The 16,094-nt window shown below is 40.4% G+C and overlaps 1 protein-coding gene across 4 annotated transcripts in view; it reads right to left on the bottom strand.

Annotated features, from left to right (window-relative positions):
* Positions 1-442: 442 nt before the first annotated feature.
* Positions 443-16,094, bottom strand: part of ADNP (activity dependent neuroprotector homeobox) — a 31,607-nt gene continuing 15,955 nt past the window's right edge. For all 4 annotated transcript variants that reach the window (XM_079944734.1, XM_079944732.1, XM_079944731.1 and 1 more), the window contains exons 2-4: positions 9,870-9,982; positions 7,991-8,083; positions 443-5,884 (exon numbers count right to left, since the gene is read on the bottom strand). In XM_079944734.1, the coding sequence (XP_079800860.1) occupies positions 2,777-5,884; positions 7,991-8,083; positions 9,870-9,977 (3,309 nt within the window). In that variant the 5' untranslated portion in view covers positions 9,978-9,982 and the 3' untranslated portion in view covers positions 443-2,776. The remainder of the gene's footprint in view (positions 5,885-7,990; positions 8,084-9,869; positions 9,983-16,094) is intronic.

Raw genomic sequence — 16,094 nt, 5'->3', positions numbered from 1 at the left:
ACAGGGGAGAAAAGGAGGCAGATCCTTTTTTACTTGGAATTTAAGAGGGGACAGAGAGCTGTTTGCTGAAGACCCTGTACTGCTCAATGACAGGGAACCAAAGATGGGACAAGAAAATGCTTCAAGGTGCTGAAAAGGGAGAGAAACCATAGTGCTACTCAATCTGAGTCTGAAACTCATGGCCACAGGAAACTGAAAGGGCAAAAAGTTCTCTGGAATTTTGTTTTTCCTTGTTAAAAAGCAAATCTACAGGATTATTCAATCTACAGTTATAGACCTTCTCTAATTAGAAGATGGCAGAATGCCAGTTTTTATTTCCAGATTATTCCAAAAGCAAACAGTAGCAACAGCATTTTTTAAAAATGGCTTTTATTGAGACACTTTTAGGGCTTCTGCAACATTTCTACTTGGAAATCTTCTTTATTTCCAGTTCTTAGGTGGCTAAACTCTTCTCATATGCCAACAAGGCCCATTCACACCACCTCAGGAAGGAAGCATACTCATCTATCTTTGTTCAAATGTCCAACCTGGAACGTCCCCCCACCCCGCCCCACTATTTTGCACAAGTCTCACTAGCACTCCATGTAGGCCTCATAAGCCCAGGCTAAATTCTTCCTTTTAATTAGGCAGTCTAATTTCAAAACAAATGTGAGATGGCTTAAATGCAGCTGGTATTACTGTCCTCAAGGGAAAGAGACCTTCTCAATGCCGGTTTTTCTGATTGGGTATCTGTAGCCTCTTAACTTGGGGACATCCTGTCCTAAATGCTAGCTGGTGTCCACAGAATTTATAATCTGTATAATGGAGTTAAAGCAGCTCCGCGCCAGCCCCGCACACCCTAAAGGTTCTAGTCTATTTTTGTGCTTTCTCCTGTATTGTTTTTTGAGAGGCACGACTTTACATCTTAGGGGAACGTCGGTCAAACCTTTATTCCTGTGTAGCAAAAGCATTAACAAGATGAACCTTCTGGGAAGAGTCTCAGAAATCATGGAAACTAGCCACTTCAGAACTCTTTAGGCCAATGTCCCTGAGAGGTGACTGACCAGCCTCTGCATGGATTGGAGCATCCATCCCATCACTGTCCTAACTGCCAAAAACATCGGCCTGATTCTGCCTCTTTGTAACTTTCTGTTTAGTACGGGGTTGGCTCTTGGGAATCCATGCATAGTAGACGCATCATACCAGCTCCTTGTATCTTGACAGCCCTCCAAACGTGTGATCTCCAAAGCCTTTTTCATAACAGCAAGATGGTCCAGAGAGTTATAACAAAAGCAGAGAATAGCTGACTGTTTAGTACAATTGTTCCCATTATAAGGTGAAAACTAACATTTACTTCATTTAGACAAAAGAACACCAGGGCATTAAGATTCTGCTTGCAAATGAATGCTAACTTGTTTACATCCTTTTATCGATACATTTACATATATAAGCAGGCTCTGCTCCTTAACAAAAGGGGAACTGAAAAAACTCGAGGATGTTTATTTTAGCAAGTAAAAAGGGAAAAAGACAAAAACCAAACCAAAGAATTTGCAACAGGTGCCTTGAGAGAAAGCATTCTTTATGCCAACGGCAGCAAATCTTGGTCTTCCACAAGTTTCCTCAGTGGCTGTACCTCCATCTCTGATGAGAGAGAGCCATGGCATCAACTGGCACAAGACATAATGGACACACAGGACTGTAATGTGTAATAAAGCAAATATTTACATTAAGCACAATACAGCAATTTATTTAGATGCTTAAAATGAATACAAAGGGAAATAAAGATCACAAAATTATACATACTACAACAGTGTGTCATATATTAGATGGTATAAATGACTACACCAGGGTGGTGTTTAACTAAAGAGAAAACTAAATATCCAAAAGGCAGCAGTCATTGGTTTGCTGCTTCAACACAACACACTTTCATACAGATCTAAAAGGTGTCAAAATTAGTAGCTGCAAAGTCAATTCTTGCATGTGATTTTAGCTTAAAAGATTTCAGGAAACATCTGAAATACCAGTTTTTGTTTTTGTCAGCTGTAATGTCAAGGATATTCAGAACAAGAAAAATTCTATAATACAAGAGAGTCCAGATATATATCTTATGTGGCTGGCCTCTGTTGCGAGATTGTACAAGGTTATGTGCAAAAACTAAGTCTGTCCCGAAGTCCACACTAGCGTAGTTTCAGGCTTTTGCTAGGTCAACTAGATACAGCGCTTATTAACACAGCAAGGGCAACACTAAAAAAAGAAACAAATCTATGATGGGTACACAATAACAATATCAGAAGCATCACTTGAATAGGTCTAAAAGACTGTACAAATATACATTTCAACTATTCAGAATGAATACATGAAAAAAAAATCAATTTCCCCAAAGTCTACTATACACATTGGACTGGTAGCTTGTATGTTGGCCCTACACTACCGTTTGAATCAAGAGAACGCTTCTCAAGGACATCCAACCAAACATTTTACAGAGGGAAAGAAATGTTGAGAAGGCAGATAAAATAAACCTCTGCTTTTTCTCGTGTGCGTTCATGAGCCCCCAACTTACTGGTTTTTCACATTTAGTTACTGTGCCTGTCACAGCACGTTCTAAAGCAAGATCAGCCAATCATGTGTCATAGACTTAGAAATAACCACGTGGATCGGAGTGGCCACATGTCCCCACAGCCTGATGACCCAGCACTCAAAAGGCGGTACCAGTTAGAATACAGCTTTGCAGTCATACTGAAAGGAGCACAGAGTTCCAGGCTGCAGCATCTGTCACCAATGGCAGAGAAGCTGGCCCTTACGCCTGCTGGCTGCTCAGTTTAACTCCGGTCAAGCTGCCGTGCATGGGCTCGGCTACTCCATCAGTCATGTTGTCAAACTGCTCCCCGTCCTCACTGTCAATTGTGCTATTCTGCCACTCAATCTGTGGGCTGGATAAGCGCTCATCATTTTCAGTTGCATTCTTCCATTGTGACTGGTCCTTGGACCAAAACCCTTCAACTTTTCCATAGGAACTATTCTTCCATTTCAACTGCTCTCTGTCACCTTGCATGGTAGCCTTTTTTTTGGCAGCTGGCTTACTGCTCCTTGCATCTTCACTCTGGGAAGACTCATCGGACCAGGTTCCTGTTTTCATCTCGCATGTGTTGTCCTCGAAGTCTGACACCTGTTGGGAACCAGGGCCGCTCTCAGATGGAGAAGCAGCATCTTTCCACTCAACAACGTCATCTTGGTCCACCTCACTATCAGAGGCGTCATGCATTAGTTTGGTTGGTTCCTCAGTCAAATGAATAGTTTCATATTTTGAACCATCCTCCTCTTTTTGGTCTAGCTTCTCAGACTCTAAAGCATCCTCAGAAATTACCTTCTGTATGTGTTCCTCTGGGTTATCATTAGGGATTTTAGGCTCAACTTCAAAAACAGGGTCAAAAGGGCTATCACTTCCATTGGATTCTTCTTCCAAATTTTCAAAACTGTCTGAGGAACTGTCATCTTCCTTCCCAAGGTTGAGCTTTTTGTCAGCAGTTTTACTAGCATTGACTCTGGAATCCTTCTCATCATGATTTTCAAATAGCCACTCAGCATCAAAATCCATCTCATGCTTAACTTTGTTTAATTCTTTCATGTTGAAGCCCAGTAACACACCAGGCTTATACTTTTCACAGTCTCGGACACACTTCTTCCTCTTGTTACTAAAATGGGAAGCAATGTCACTCTTCCACAACCATAAACTGGCCGCCAGCTTCTCAATTTCTCTCCTGGTGGGATAGGGCTGCTTGTTGAAATATTTTGTTAGGAAGCTTTTCCTGGCTTCATAGGAATCATCTTCATGACCCTTGGGGTCCAAAGCTAAAACAACAGGCTCCTCAGGCTTCTCTTCAAAGAAGCTGGGCGAATCGCTGTCATCATCTAACTTTCGCTTTTTCAGCAAGGGAAATTCCATTTGCTCATAAGTGCGCTTCACAGGTGCCAGGCCTGGTGACTGGTTAAGCCGAGAGGGTGCATTTGTCTTATCTTGGCCATTCTGGGTCTTTCCAACACCCCTGCAGTGGACCAGATGCAGAGTGATAGTCGAGGCGGTCATGTTGCTGGTATACACGCCAAGGCAGTGGATGCATTTGTAGGTAAGCTTTTTCTCCACTGGGTGAACCGTCTGAATAACCTGGTGCCTCTCTCTTAAGTGATGTGCAAGTGCATCAGATATGGGTCCTTTTAGGATTGAAAAGCAAAGAGGGCAAAGGGTTTTCCCGACATCCTTTTTATAGGGCACTGCAGCTTGAGGTGAACTTTTAACAGGAACATCTGCCTTTTCCTGAACTTTTGGCTGAGGCTTTGGGGGGACTGGAGGGTTATTCTGGGCATGGTAAGCAACAGATTCAGCAGGGGCATCTCTCAGGTTGTACGTAGTTACAAGGAGATGGATGTTAGTGTGACTGCCCTGCTGCAATGTCAAATCAAAACTCAGAGTAGAGTCTGTTTTAGGTCCCATCTCTTCGTCAATGTGAACCATCCGCATGTGTGCTGCCATCTTTTCCACATCGTTGAAAGTTGAACGGCAATATGGACAAGACAGACCATGAATTAGCATGTGGTTGAGCAGCGTGTCTGTGGGCAAATAGCGATTACAGTAGAGGCATTTGCTAGTAAAATTGTGTATTTTCATAATGTAGTTGGCTACTGCTGGGACTTTCTCAGCTTTATGTTCTTTTTCGAAGTGCACACTATAGACATTTTCAGGAAAAAGCTCATTACAGATTGTACATATTTTCCACTTCTGAGTTGAGGAAGTATTGGGTGGGGGAGGGCCAGTGGCAGCTGCAGTAGGTTTGGAACTGGACTGACCTAATACTCTGGATGCCTGTGACTGGGAGAGGGAAGGAGACTTTAACTGGCCCGATGAGAGAGACGAAGCATTTGGAGACTGCAGCGAGTATCTTGCTGGTGCCTGGGTCCTCTGCTCTGACCCAAGTCCGTAAGATCTTCCATTTCCACTTGGAAGTAACTGCTTCACAGACTGAGACTGTTGAGGGATGGAAACTGGTGCGTTGCCACCTAGACCCAGTCTCATTGACTGACCAACGCCATAGCCCTGGCCTACAGATTTGACTCCGTAGTTGTTCTGCTGTAGGTGAACATTGGACATCATGTTGACTCCTGTAGAATTTAAGTTAGGCTTTGGTATTGAGAGTCGATTCACCATCTGCTGTGATGGTAAAGACCGGACGTTTCCAGAAGCGAGGGAACCAATTCTTGATTGGAGTCCCATGCCCTTCTTGTCTTGAGGTTTGGGAGCAATCAGCATCAAGGGTTTGGATCGGGGAACCACCACATTTGTGTGCCCAATCATGGCAGTGACCTGATAGCCTATGCGTTCATGGTCTTCAATGACATGCTGTACCAAAGCTTCGTAGGACTTTGGCATGAAAAGGCATCGCTTGCAGTGAATACTACTTTCTTCCCGGGCGTTTGTGCCTAAGGGGACTGCACCATTGAGTGATTTTTCTCCTGCCTTTGCTATGTAAGGTGCTGCCACATGCTGAAAATGTTCCCTGTAAATGTGCTTCCTCACTATTTCATAAAGAGGATCTCGGTAAGTGCACTTCTTACAGTAATAAACAGCTTGCTCTACACTGTCAGCCTGCTTAGGTTTAAGGCCATCGCTTTTGCTTTTATCTTTGAAAGTGCTGAGGCTGCTACTTGGTGCGCTGGCGTTTGGAGCATGAAATATTTTAATGTGTGTTTCCAAAGTCTTTTTGTCTGCATTGAAGGTACAGTAGGGGCAATTAAGGAGAATCCTATTTTCAAAGTCTTCACTATGGACATTCCGGAAATGACTTTTGTAGGCAGAGAAAAATTTTGAAGAAAATGGGCAAGCACTGCAGCAAAAAGGTTTTGTCCGATAGTCCTAAAGAAAAGACAAAAACTGGAATCAGAATGCCACTTCAGATAAGCAGTAACAGGTTTTAGGCTATTTTCCCCCAGACAGTCTTTTTTGTTTTTTTTTTTTTGCGGTACGTGGGCCTCTGACCATTGTGGCCTCTCCCGCTGCAGAGCACAGGCTCCGGACACGCAGGCCCAGCGGCCATGGCTCACGGGCCCAGCCGCTCCACAGCATGTGGGATCCTCCCGGACCAGGGCACGAACCCGCGTCCCCTGCATCGGCAGGCGGACTCTCAACCACTGCACCACCAGGGAAGCCCCCCACCGACAGTCTTTAAGAGACATAATGCTATTTTTAGAACTGAAACTCTATAATGCACTGAGATTTGAGTATCATTTTTTCCTTTTGCAAAATGCAAAATAAATTTATAAAATATTCAAATGAGAAAGCTGTTTTAAACGAAACACTTGTTTTGGCATCACAGTGTAAATAAAAACTCCATTCAAAGTTCTTCCTCAGTGTTTTCAGAAAAGACCAGTCACATTTGCTCATTAGTTTTAGAGAAACCAAAGACAAACGGCTTCAAGATAAACATTTTAGTTAGAAAGGATAAGAATAAGCTAGGTGAAATCACTACAATTACTCTGTGAACTGATAAGTTGCTGAAGGCTTCAGATTCACTATATAGTAAAACTCAGGGCCCAGAGTGCTGTAGTGCAATTAGCCATATGATATAAAGACACACCTTTGATCCTCCCCATCATGGAAAAATTTTCATAGAGAAAAAGGCTCATCTTCAAAAATCTCAAAACATTTCCCCCCTCCGATCAAAGTATAGTATTCAGTTTTCACTGAGATCAAAAAACTAATGATTTGAAAAGTCGGCTTTCTTCTACAAGCCATGCTGTTCCTTCTTAAGAGCAGCTTCAAAAGAAGTAATGAAGTGACAGCTGCTTTGATTCAAATTAAGAAATTAAATAAAAATTTCCTACGGACTGTGAGGAAAGCAAGGTGTTAAAAAGCCAATAAAAAAGTAAAGCATTGCAGAATATAGTGGTATCAAAGAGCAACTTACAGAACCATGCTCATTAACATCTGTGCAGTTGGTCCTTTGAAGATAGGTGAAACACAAGTTTGGTGAGAGGTGATCTTTTTTCCCCTAGAAACCTAAGAAACCTACCTTGTTTCAGATACCAATTCAAACCAAAATGAAGTACTCTGGTTTTCCTTTAAGCTCAACCCTTTTTTAGTATTTGTAAAACTGAATTAACTAAGTGATGTGTCCCACTGGAAAGCTTTCATATTTTAAGACTGCTGGTTAATACCCTTTCTTGGGGTATTTCTAAGAAAGAAACACATGACTATATTATCAAATTTCTGAGGTGGATTTTAAAAGTACTGATTCCCTGCCAAGTATGTTCCAACAGATGAACAGATCAATAATCCAGAATTACTACAATCACTTGAAATAAACAGTGGTACAGTTTGAATTGATAATCACTTCTCCCTGTGGAAAAAAAATCACCTATAACTTCATTTTTGTTATATCATCACCTATTGATATTTGCCGGCATAGCTGGTGCCCTTGATTACCTAATACTGTTTTTAATTCCAATTTGTAAAAATTAAGCTGCACCACTCTGCCATCCTACAGAGCCATCTGTCCCATCCCCCATGTGCTGGCTTAGGCTACCCAGAGAGGTTGGGTGACAACACAGATGAGTAAGAAAACGTAAATGGAGGCAAGAGCCCTGTCTTCTCTTCTCTAGAAAAAACAAGGATTGCAACACAGAAAAATGATGGATACCCTAGGTGAACAGAATGCTGGAGGGAACATTTTAGAATTAGAACCAAAAAACTTTTGACAGGGGTTAGGGGAGGAGAGGGGAATGCTGGTATATAGTGGGCTTCACAACTTTTAAGTAACAAACTTTCCTATTCTTCTTACACTTGAAGTTTCAGTACAATGACCAAAAAAAGACCAAAAGTTCTTCCTAATTTTCCCTACCTCTTAGGAATATATGAAACAATCAGTTTCAACACTTCCCACGTTAGGTTGTTGCCTACAACAATGCAGTACCATGAAAAATAGAACTGAATAGAACTGGGGAAGTCTCCTGTGCCACTTACCTGGTTTTTTGTAAGTGAAGGGTCCCACAGTCCTACATCCTCCCATGTAGTGTTTTTCAAATAAAAGTCATTAGGTTCAAACTGTTTAAAATCCTAGAAAACAGTGAAAGAAGTTTCAAAAACATTGTATCAACTCTAGCTCAACTTTACATATAAATCCTATCTCTAACTAGGGTTGGGGAGATGCATAGGAAAATCGACACCACCGAGAACTCAACTAGGATCTAGGATCGATAAAGCTCTAGGAAATACAAAAGGGCATATGGATGTTACACTGAACTTTTTATATCAACTAAACATTCCCCTGATGGTCACCAGGTTTCCAAAGAAACCACTGGAAGTTCTAACTAAGTAAGTAAAAAATTCAGCCACATATTAATACCAAAGCACCCTTCGTAAGAGTACTATATAACTCATCAGTTGTAATATTAGAATGGAGTGTAAGAGAGCAACATTCACTTATAGTGCTACAGATGAGATATTCTGGTTCTGTGCAAGAAAAGTCTTTTGTGGGAGATGGGGGTGGGGTGGGATTGGACTGAAACGAAAACTCAGGATTTCTGAACCCCAAAAGGAGGAAAGCTATTCAAAGAAAGCAAGTAGTATTATGTTAAATTTACACTCTTGTGTAAAAATTTGATCCCCTCCACCCTGAGACAGGAACATAAAGAGTTTTATGGTAAAATTCCTCTTGTTCCTAAAAGGGTCACAGTTCAGTGTGGAAAATCAAGTACACATATATTCCAGAGTATGTAGTGGGCGCAATAATGGGAGGAACAAATCAAATGCAGGATAGAAAAGGTACCTTTAACATTTGCATTATTTATTCTTGTGAAGATTACCCCACTGCATGGGAAGTAAATGGACTGTTTCATCAGGCAGATCTACCTGAAACTGAGGGACTGAACTGCCACACCAGGGACAACATAACTAGAGAAATCCAATTTTGAGAAGCTTCAGTCTTCATGATATACCCCTAAAGTAGGATTAATAGGAAGAAAACCTGTTGCATGAAGGAAATTGCTTTTTTACTTTCAATTCCATCCAAACATTTACTGAGTGCCTATTACGTGCCCAGCACTGTGCTAAGTGCTGAGGATACAAAGATGGACAAGGTAGTTAAGGTCCCTGGCCAGCTGGAACTTAAAAGGCTAGTGGGGAAAATAGCTTTAAACATTTCTTTCCAATCAGAGGTTGTTGATCAACTAACCACAAGACCTGGAGTAATGAGATCTAGAAGAGGAGACCACTACACTGGCTATCCCACAGGGCTGTTAATAAAGCTCATAGAATAAAAAGGCTAGAAAAACAGTTTGTGAAGTCCAAACTGTTACCTAGGGGAAGATAATAGTCTACGATGGGTCAAAAGGGCCAACAAATGCTCAAATCCCAAGGAAAGAGACAACAAGCACCCAAACCACCACGCCTCAACAATCAGAAGGTCAATCAGAACATTCAGGCATATCAGAATGAGAACAGGCTCTGGAGTCTCACAGACAGACCCTGCCACATGCTCAGCTGTGAGGTGGACCTATTTCTTTACTGGTTCTTCATCTGTAAATTGGAGATAAGAATTCCTATATCCCCTAGGGGTTGTTTTAAGGATTTGAATTTAGAGACCATTTTAAAGCACCTAGTAAAAAATGACTGATGTGGTACGTCCTCAGTGGTAACTGCTTTTGCTCCAGGAGGCAAAGATGAAAAAGCCCATTTTAGGGAGAAGGGAACAAGTTAGGCTACTTGAGAAAGCTCAGGCAAAGCTAACGCTGCAGTTAAAATACAGAATCACCCCAAAGAATTAACGATCCTGGCCACTGACACAAAGTAATGGATCAGAAGCTGAGTCATGTTAAAATTAAAAAAATGACATGCTACTTACTTCTATGTGTTCTTTACAGTATTCCAACCCAATGTCACTAAGTATTTTTTTCACAGTTTTCCGGGCTTTTCTTAAACTGCCAAGATTGTTGACAGGAAGTTGGAACATAGTTTCTATTGGAAAAAAAAATTTAAGTCAAGTCAAAACATGTACAACTTGTGATATTTACTAATTCCACTGATGGTAGGATCACAAACCCTGGCCCAGTCTGACAAAAAAGGTGAATAGATATCCTTATCCAGCATGTTCTGAATACTTAGAGCAGGCAGGCAAAATAAGTACTCTCTGATCTTTTCTATTTTTAACAGGACATTTTATATCACAGGTAACATGAATCTAATGTGGCACAATTCTGATTAGACTTTTAAAAAACTAGTTTGGTGATGAGCTTATTTAAAGTTGAGAATGAGGTTTATATACCAACCGATTACTTCAAAATCAAGTGTGAGTGCTTTTCTCCTTGTGATGCTGAACCTCTGAGAACAGAAAAATGTTCACCATTTCAGCATCATTACCACATAATTTTGAGTGCCAGGGGAAATAAGTTTCTGTTGTCTGGGAGCTACCCTTCGTATTGCTGTGGTAACCGTAAGTTTCTGCACACCACCCAAACGAAAGACAAGAATGGCTGTGTAACTTGCCCCCCAGCCAGCACCACACCTGGACAAAGGCACTCACTAATGCCACGGAATGAATGCTGAGACGGGGAAAGCTGGGCACTCAGCACCAGAGCAAATAATAACTGTTACAGACTTTGGGGGGGGTCCCTTTTGAAAAATGAAAAGCTTATGTGTGTATGAGGGAATTGAAAAATTATTTAAATGACCCAATACATTAAAGAAGAAATTTAGACCCACTTTCCCAAGTTCCTTAGAAACAAAGGTTAAGAAAATAAAGTTAATAAAACTTGGGCAGCTGAGAATTTGTATGGCTTCCAATGTGACCATAAATGTTTCCTACAAAATAGTGTAAGAACTAATCATCGACTTAATAATCCAAATAAATTTTGCAAGATATAAAGTAGTTCTAAAAATCAAAAACAGGCAGAAACAAAAGCCAATGCATCTGGATTTAAAATTTAGTATTCAATACATGAAAATCTGGTTTTCTAATTAATCAAGGCTGTCACTCTATAATACCACTACCATCTGTAAACCACAATCATAAAGTCAACTAATACACATGTAATAAGATATCATGTTACCTCACTTATTATTCAAATCCAAACATCAATATTAACTATGAAAAATGGGAAAAAAAATGAAGCCTACCAAAATGTCCCAGCAACTTCTAGAAATTCTAAATCTCAATATGTTACCAGAACTTCGTATACCTGAGGCCAAAAGATGAATGCAGTTCACTGCAAAACACACCCTCAGGATGGAACTCCTAGTTATGAAGCATGACTATGGTATCCTCTGCACTCTGCCATCTAATAATCTGTGTATCATTTAGCTAACAGACTTAGAAGTCAGTTCTGATACAAATTAGTGTGCGTTCAAGGCCAAATCCATTATTCCTTGTGGAAATTTTATTCCTAAATTGTTCTGAACCATCTTTTTGATGGTTTAAAAAAAAATCAGTTGCTTAATAAACTGATTAAAAAGAAAAATCTAGGTTCGCACAAACTAGGTCATTTAGAGAGAACCACCTGATAGAAAAATGTTTCAGAAATACAAGAAAAGTGTTCCAGAAATACAGGAAGTGTTACAGGCTAATTCTGAAGAGACCAGGCATCAAAATGAATGTCCATAAACACCCAATTCTGAAAAGAGACATTTTGTTTCTCCATTCATTTTATCAACTCTCCACGGGCCAAAATCCAGTTCTTCTGGAACATCCCATGTGAATCCTGTTTCACTTCAGAGCACAGACGTACCCCAGAGGCAGCCCTTTCTGGCTTTCCCTGCCTCCTGGATAAGCACAGCAAAACACACACACACAGATTTGGAAATGCCGCCCCTCCCCCCCCAGCCCTACAGAAAACATCCTAGGGAGCCAAACTGCAGCTCAGGCTAAAGGAAAACCCAGTTTCCTATGGAAAATACCAGGTGTTCTAAGTGCCCACCCACAGCTAACAAAGTTGTTTCAAGACCTCCAAGTGAAGCACCTCGCTGCTTCGTTGTACCCAATTTATCCACCTACGGTTCTGAAAAAGTAAGAATATGCTCTAAGGGAGCTTAGTTACAAAAAACTTATTTATAGACAGTGATATTTCAGCAATAGAATAAATCTTAAGTTTACTTATTTGAGTTGAATTAAACAGGTTTATAAATAAAAGTTACATTGCTTATTGGAAAATGCTACAAAAAAGTTATTTGTTCTATGATTAGCTAGGAGGAATCCAAGTTAAAGTTTACATCAGGACTTCCCTGGCAGTCCAGTAGTTAAGAATCCACGTTTCTGCTGCAGGGGGGTGCGGGTTCGATCCCTCGTTGGGGAACTAAGATCCCGCATGCCGTGCAGTGCGGCCAAGAAAAAAAAAGAGAGAAAAAGTTTACATTGAAAAATGTAGAATATTCTGAGTTAAGGTTATAACTGTCTTCATAAGCAGATTTCTGACATTTCTAATGACCTTGGGAATTCTATCATCTGCCCCTTTCCCCAGATGGAGGTACCCTCTGCGGAGGCCATTTCCAAGATTTTGTCCATCTGGAGCTAGAATAACACATTCATATGTGTTGGCATCCTCAAAAGCACTTAGAGATTCTTCTGGTTTTTCGCTTATTAAATAAAACACTTCTCTCAGTATATAAAGCAGGTATGTAGTATAGGAATATAATAAGCAAAGAAGGCTCCCTCCTACTCCCATCCTCCATTTCCTGTGTCTATTTCTTAAGCTTTTCTATGCCTGTAACAAGCCAAACGTTCCTTGTAAGAAAGTCTCCAACAAATTCTTACCAGTTAATGTTAGAATCATGGGTGATAAGAAAAAGAACTCAAGGGCCCTATGTTGTTGTTGTTGTTGTTGTTTTTCAGCCCATCACCTGCTGTTAAGAAACAACTTCAAATCAACAGCTGCCTTCAGGGTTCATTGATGTTATCTATCTGATTCTTGGGGCCCATACCTTTCTATTTACTCTGTTAACTGAGGGGTAAGGACAGAGTAAATAGGAAGTTGACTGCCTGAGATTAAGGGGTGTTCCTCACTTTTGAATAGGAAGAGATGAAAACAAATTCTTACAATCCTTACTCTTAGGGAGGAAGATGTCTTACAATAATGTCAAAAACTGTCTAGAGATGGGCATTGAAAGGAATGCAGAAGGGTGGGATTACTTTCCACATTTGTCCCCAGTGGCTAAACCTTTCTCTTGAGCCTCCCTGGCTATCAGGATGGCCATTTTGACGAGGTCAGCACCATTTCCCAATACCAAGGAGAGCTCCCTTCAGCCAAACCATAAATTTCTCAGCTCATGGCATAAAAAAGGGAAAAACATCCAAATTAATAGAACGAAACCACTGTTCATCAATCATTTTTGGAGCACCCTGCCCATTAATGTGCTAGAAACAGAAAGCTGAACAGGACACAGCTCTTCCCCTTCAACAGTCCATCGCTTCTGGGGTATACAGCAGGCACTGGGTCACTGGAGTAAAGATGCTTGCTTCTCCCTGCCCAACTTCCTCTTGGAGCCACTCCTGCCGCAGTGGAGGTGCTGTCAGTTAAGAGGCCCTTCCTCCACCGTGCATACGACACAGGTTAACCAATTAGTGTTCTATCTCTGCAGACACTGGTTAGTACAAACCTGGACATGTGCCCCAAACAGGGCGGACAGTGACGATGCGAAAAGCACAGAAAGGGAAACACTCCTGTTGATACTGCTTAAGGTCCTCAATCTAGCTGTGCCTGAAAGATAGCCCCCTTGAACCATCCCTCCCCCAAACTTTTCATGAACAAGAACAAAAACACATGATCAATTTTGCTTAAGTTTTGGTTCATGTTACTTGCAACCAAAAGTTCTGGTAGACCCACTGGGTAGTGGGACAGAGAAGAAGTGAAGTGAATAAGTAAGGGAAGATGGGGAATTTTATGCAAAATAATTATTCTTGTGAACTGGGACTAATAGGAAGAATAGGAATTTGTCAGGGAGATACAGTTATTCTGAAAGAGGCGTTGGCCCATCGTTTCATTAATCAAAAACACTGTATGGAAAGAGTAAAACATTTTGTAAATTCTAAAAGATTTTGGGGAAAGCTCAAACCCATTAATAATGGAGTTAACGTCTGCGATTTATTAACTGAAGTTAAGTAACTTTTGGTTAAGCATATGATGAACTAGACTTAAATTATTTATTTTTGAGAATGATTTAAATTCACTGTTGAATAATTCAGCCACACTCCTTATCAATCTGCAAATTATACCCACACCTACTAATTAGGGCCAAAACATTAAAGTTTTACCAATAATCCCGGCCAAATTCCCACTCAGAAAGCAATTCCTTCCTCAGAAAGCAAGAGTCAGATGGCTGAAATGAAAATCTGAGATCTGTAGCCATGATGACTTAAAACCATATAAATTATAACAATACGTAAGACTGATCAAATACATGTACCTCTTTTCTCACCAAATACGAAAAGCAAAAGTACTCCTTTACACCAAGTACAAAGAGGGTAAATAAAGGCCGAGAGAACCTATCTCACGAGGAAATATCTACAGGCCAACTCTGTATAAGAGGACTGTACAAGGATGATGATACAACATCAATGACTGTGAACTTCATTTAGGCAAAGAGGTCATTAACTGAGAAACGTAATTATAATCATTTATGAAACCAGAGCTCTGCCAAAAGGCTTGGATCTAGTCAGGGGCTGTACTCAGGCTCATCTGGGTCAGGAAGATGGAGGGGAACCCAACAGATGAGAGGACTAGTTTAGCAGGCTTAAGGCAAGATTTGCAGGACCTAATGTACCAATAGTCAATGGGGCTTGTCTGTGTATCGCAGTTCCTCTGCAAAGCCACCATATCAAGGATGGCATCATTTAGTCCCTGTTTTTAGGGGCAGAAGTATTTATAACTGTGCCATCAGAAAGTAAAAACAAAACAACAAAAATAACCCCCATAAAACCCAATCTTAAACCTTTGACTAGGCACAGATAATCAAGCCAGGAGAAAAAAAAAAAGCCTCCAAATCAAACTTCTACAGATTATATTTTAAACGACTCCAAGTATGGATCTAGCGTGGCATTTTCCAGTATACAAATTCTTCATATTTTTACGTGCATTCTTGTATGTTTCAAGTTCCTAATAAGAACATATGGTGCTAATTTAACATGCCAGTAAATATGATGGTGTGTCCTAGTTTCCATCACCTGCAGGCATAACCCTGCTACTTGGGAACTGAAATTTGAACATATACCAGAATGACAACTACTGCATCAGTTATACTGTGAATGCAAATCTAGAATTTTCATAGAAAAAAACATTTCTAACACTGTACTGAGAGCTAGACCAGGATAGATACTTCTTCCTGCTAAAACCTAAACACAAGTTACTTAGACTAAACCAGTGGTTTCCACCACCCCACCTGACCTTAAAAGGGGTGAAATCCTTGTTTTTAAAGAAATCTTAGTTGAAATATAAAAAAGATAAAAAGTGGAGGGAGGGGGTCAGGTTGATGGAAAGAGGAAGAAGGAAAAGTTCTCCGTTTCCAAGTATCTCCTTGAAATAGTTACTTGTCTAAACTAAGCTCATAATACAAATTTATGCCAAGGTGGCAGACTACTGAAATGTAGAATCTGGACCTAGCGGACAGTCAACCAAAGCATGACGTTTGATGGCTACAGCAGAATTCCAACAGTTCACTGAAAATCTCCCCTAAATTACAGTTTGATCAGAATATGGTTATAGGAAGCCCACAGTAAGCCTAAGGATTAGAACGTAGTTTATACTCTGTTGTTTTTTTAAACATTTCTACATTAAAGCTGTGAAGAAAGATACAGCCTCTCTGGAAATACCTTTTTGGTAGGGGGCGGGGGGGAATCAAAGGCTGGAAATGATGCCATTACTAGTGAAGAAAAAAGGCAGCAATATTTTCTAAGTTAATAAATTAGGAAGACTTTCAAACTACTACAATATAAACAATTTCATTTTTGGTACATCATCAACCCAAATTAATATGTAAGAAATTCAGATCCTAAATCCTTAAAACAATACTCCACTTAATGCTGGTGCACATATTTATATAATCCACACTGGGGTTTAAGAGTCAGATATTTGAAGTTTCTATA

Source organism: Stenella coeruleoalba, assembly GCF_951394435.1.
Source record: "Stenella coeruleoalba genome assembly, chromosome: 15".
Lineage (NCBI taxonomy): Eukaryota > Metazoa > Chordata > Mammalia > Artiodactyla > Delphinidae > Stenella > Stenella coeruleoalba.
This window is presented reverse-complemented; position numbering and strand designations above follow the sequence as displayed.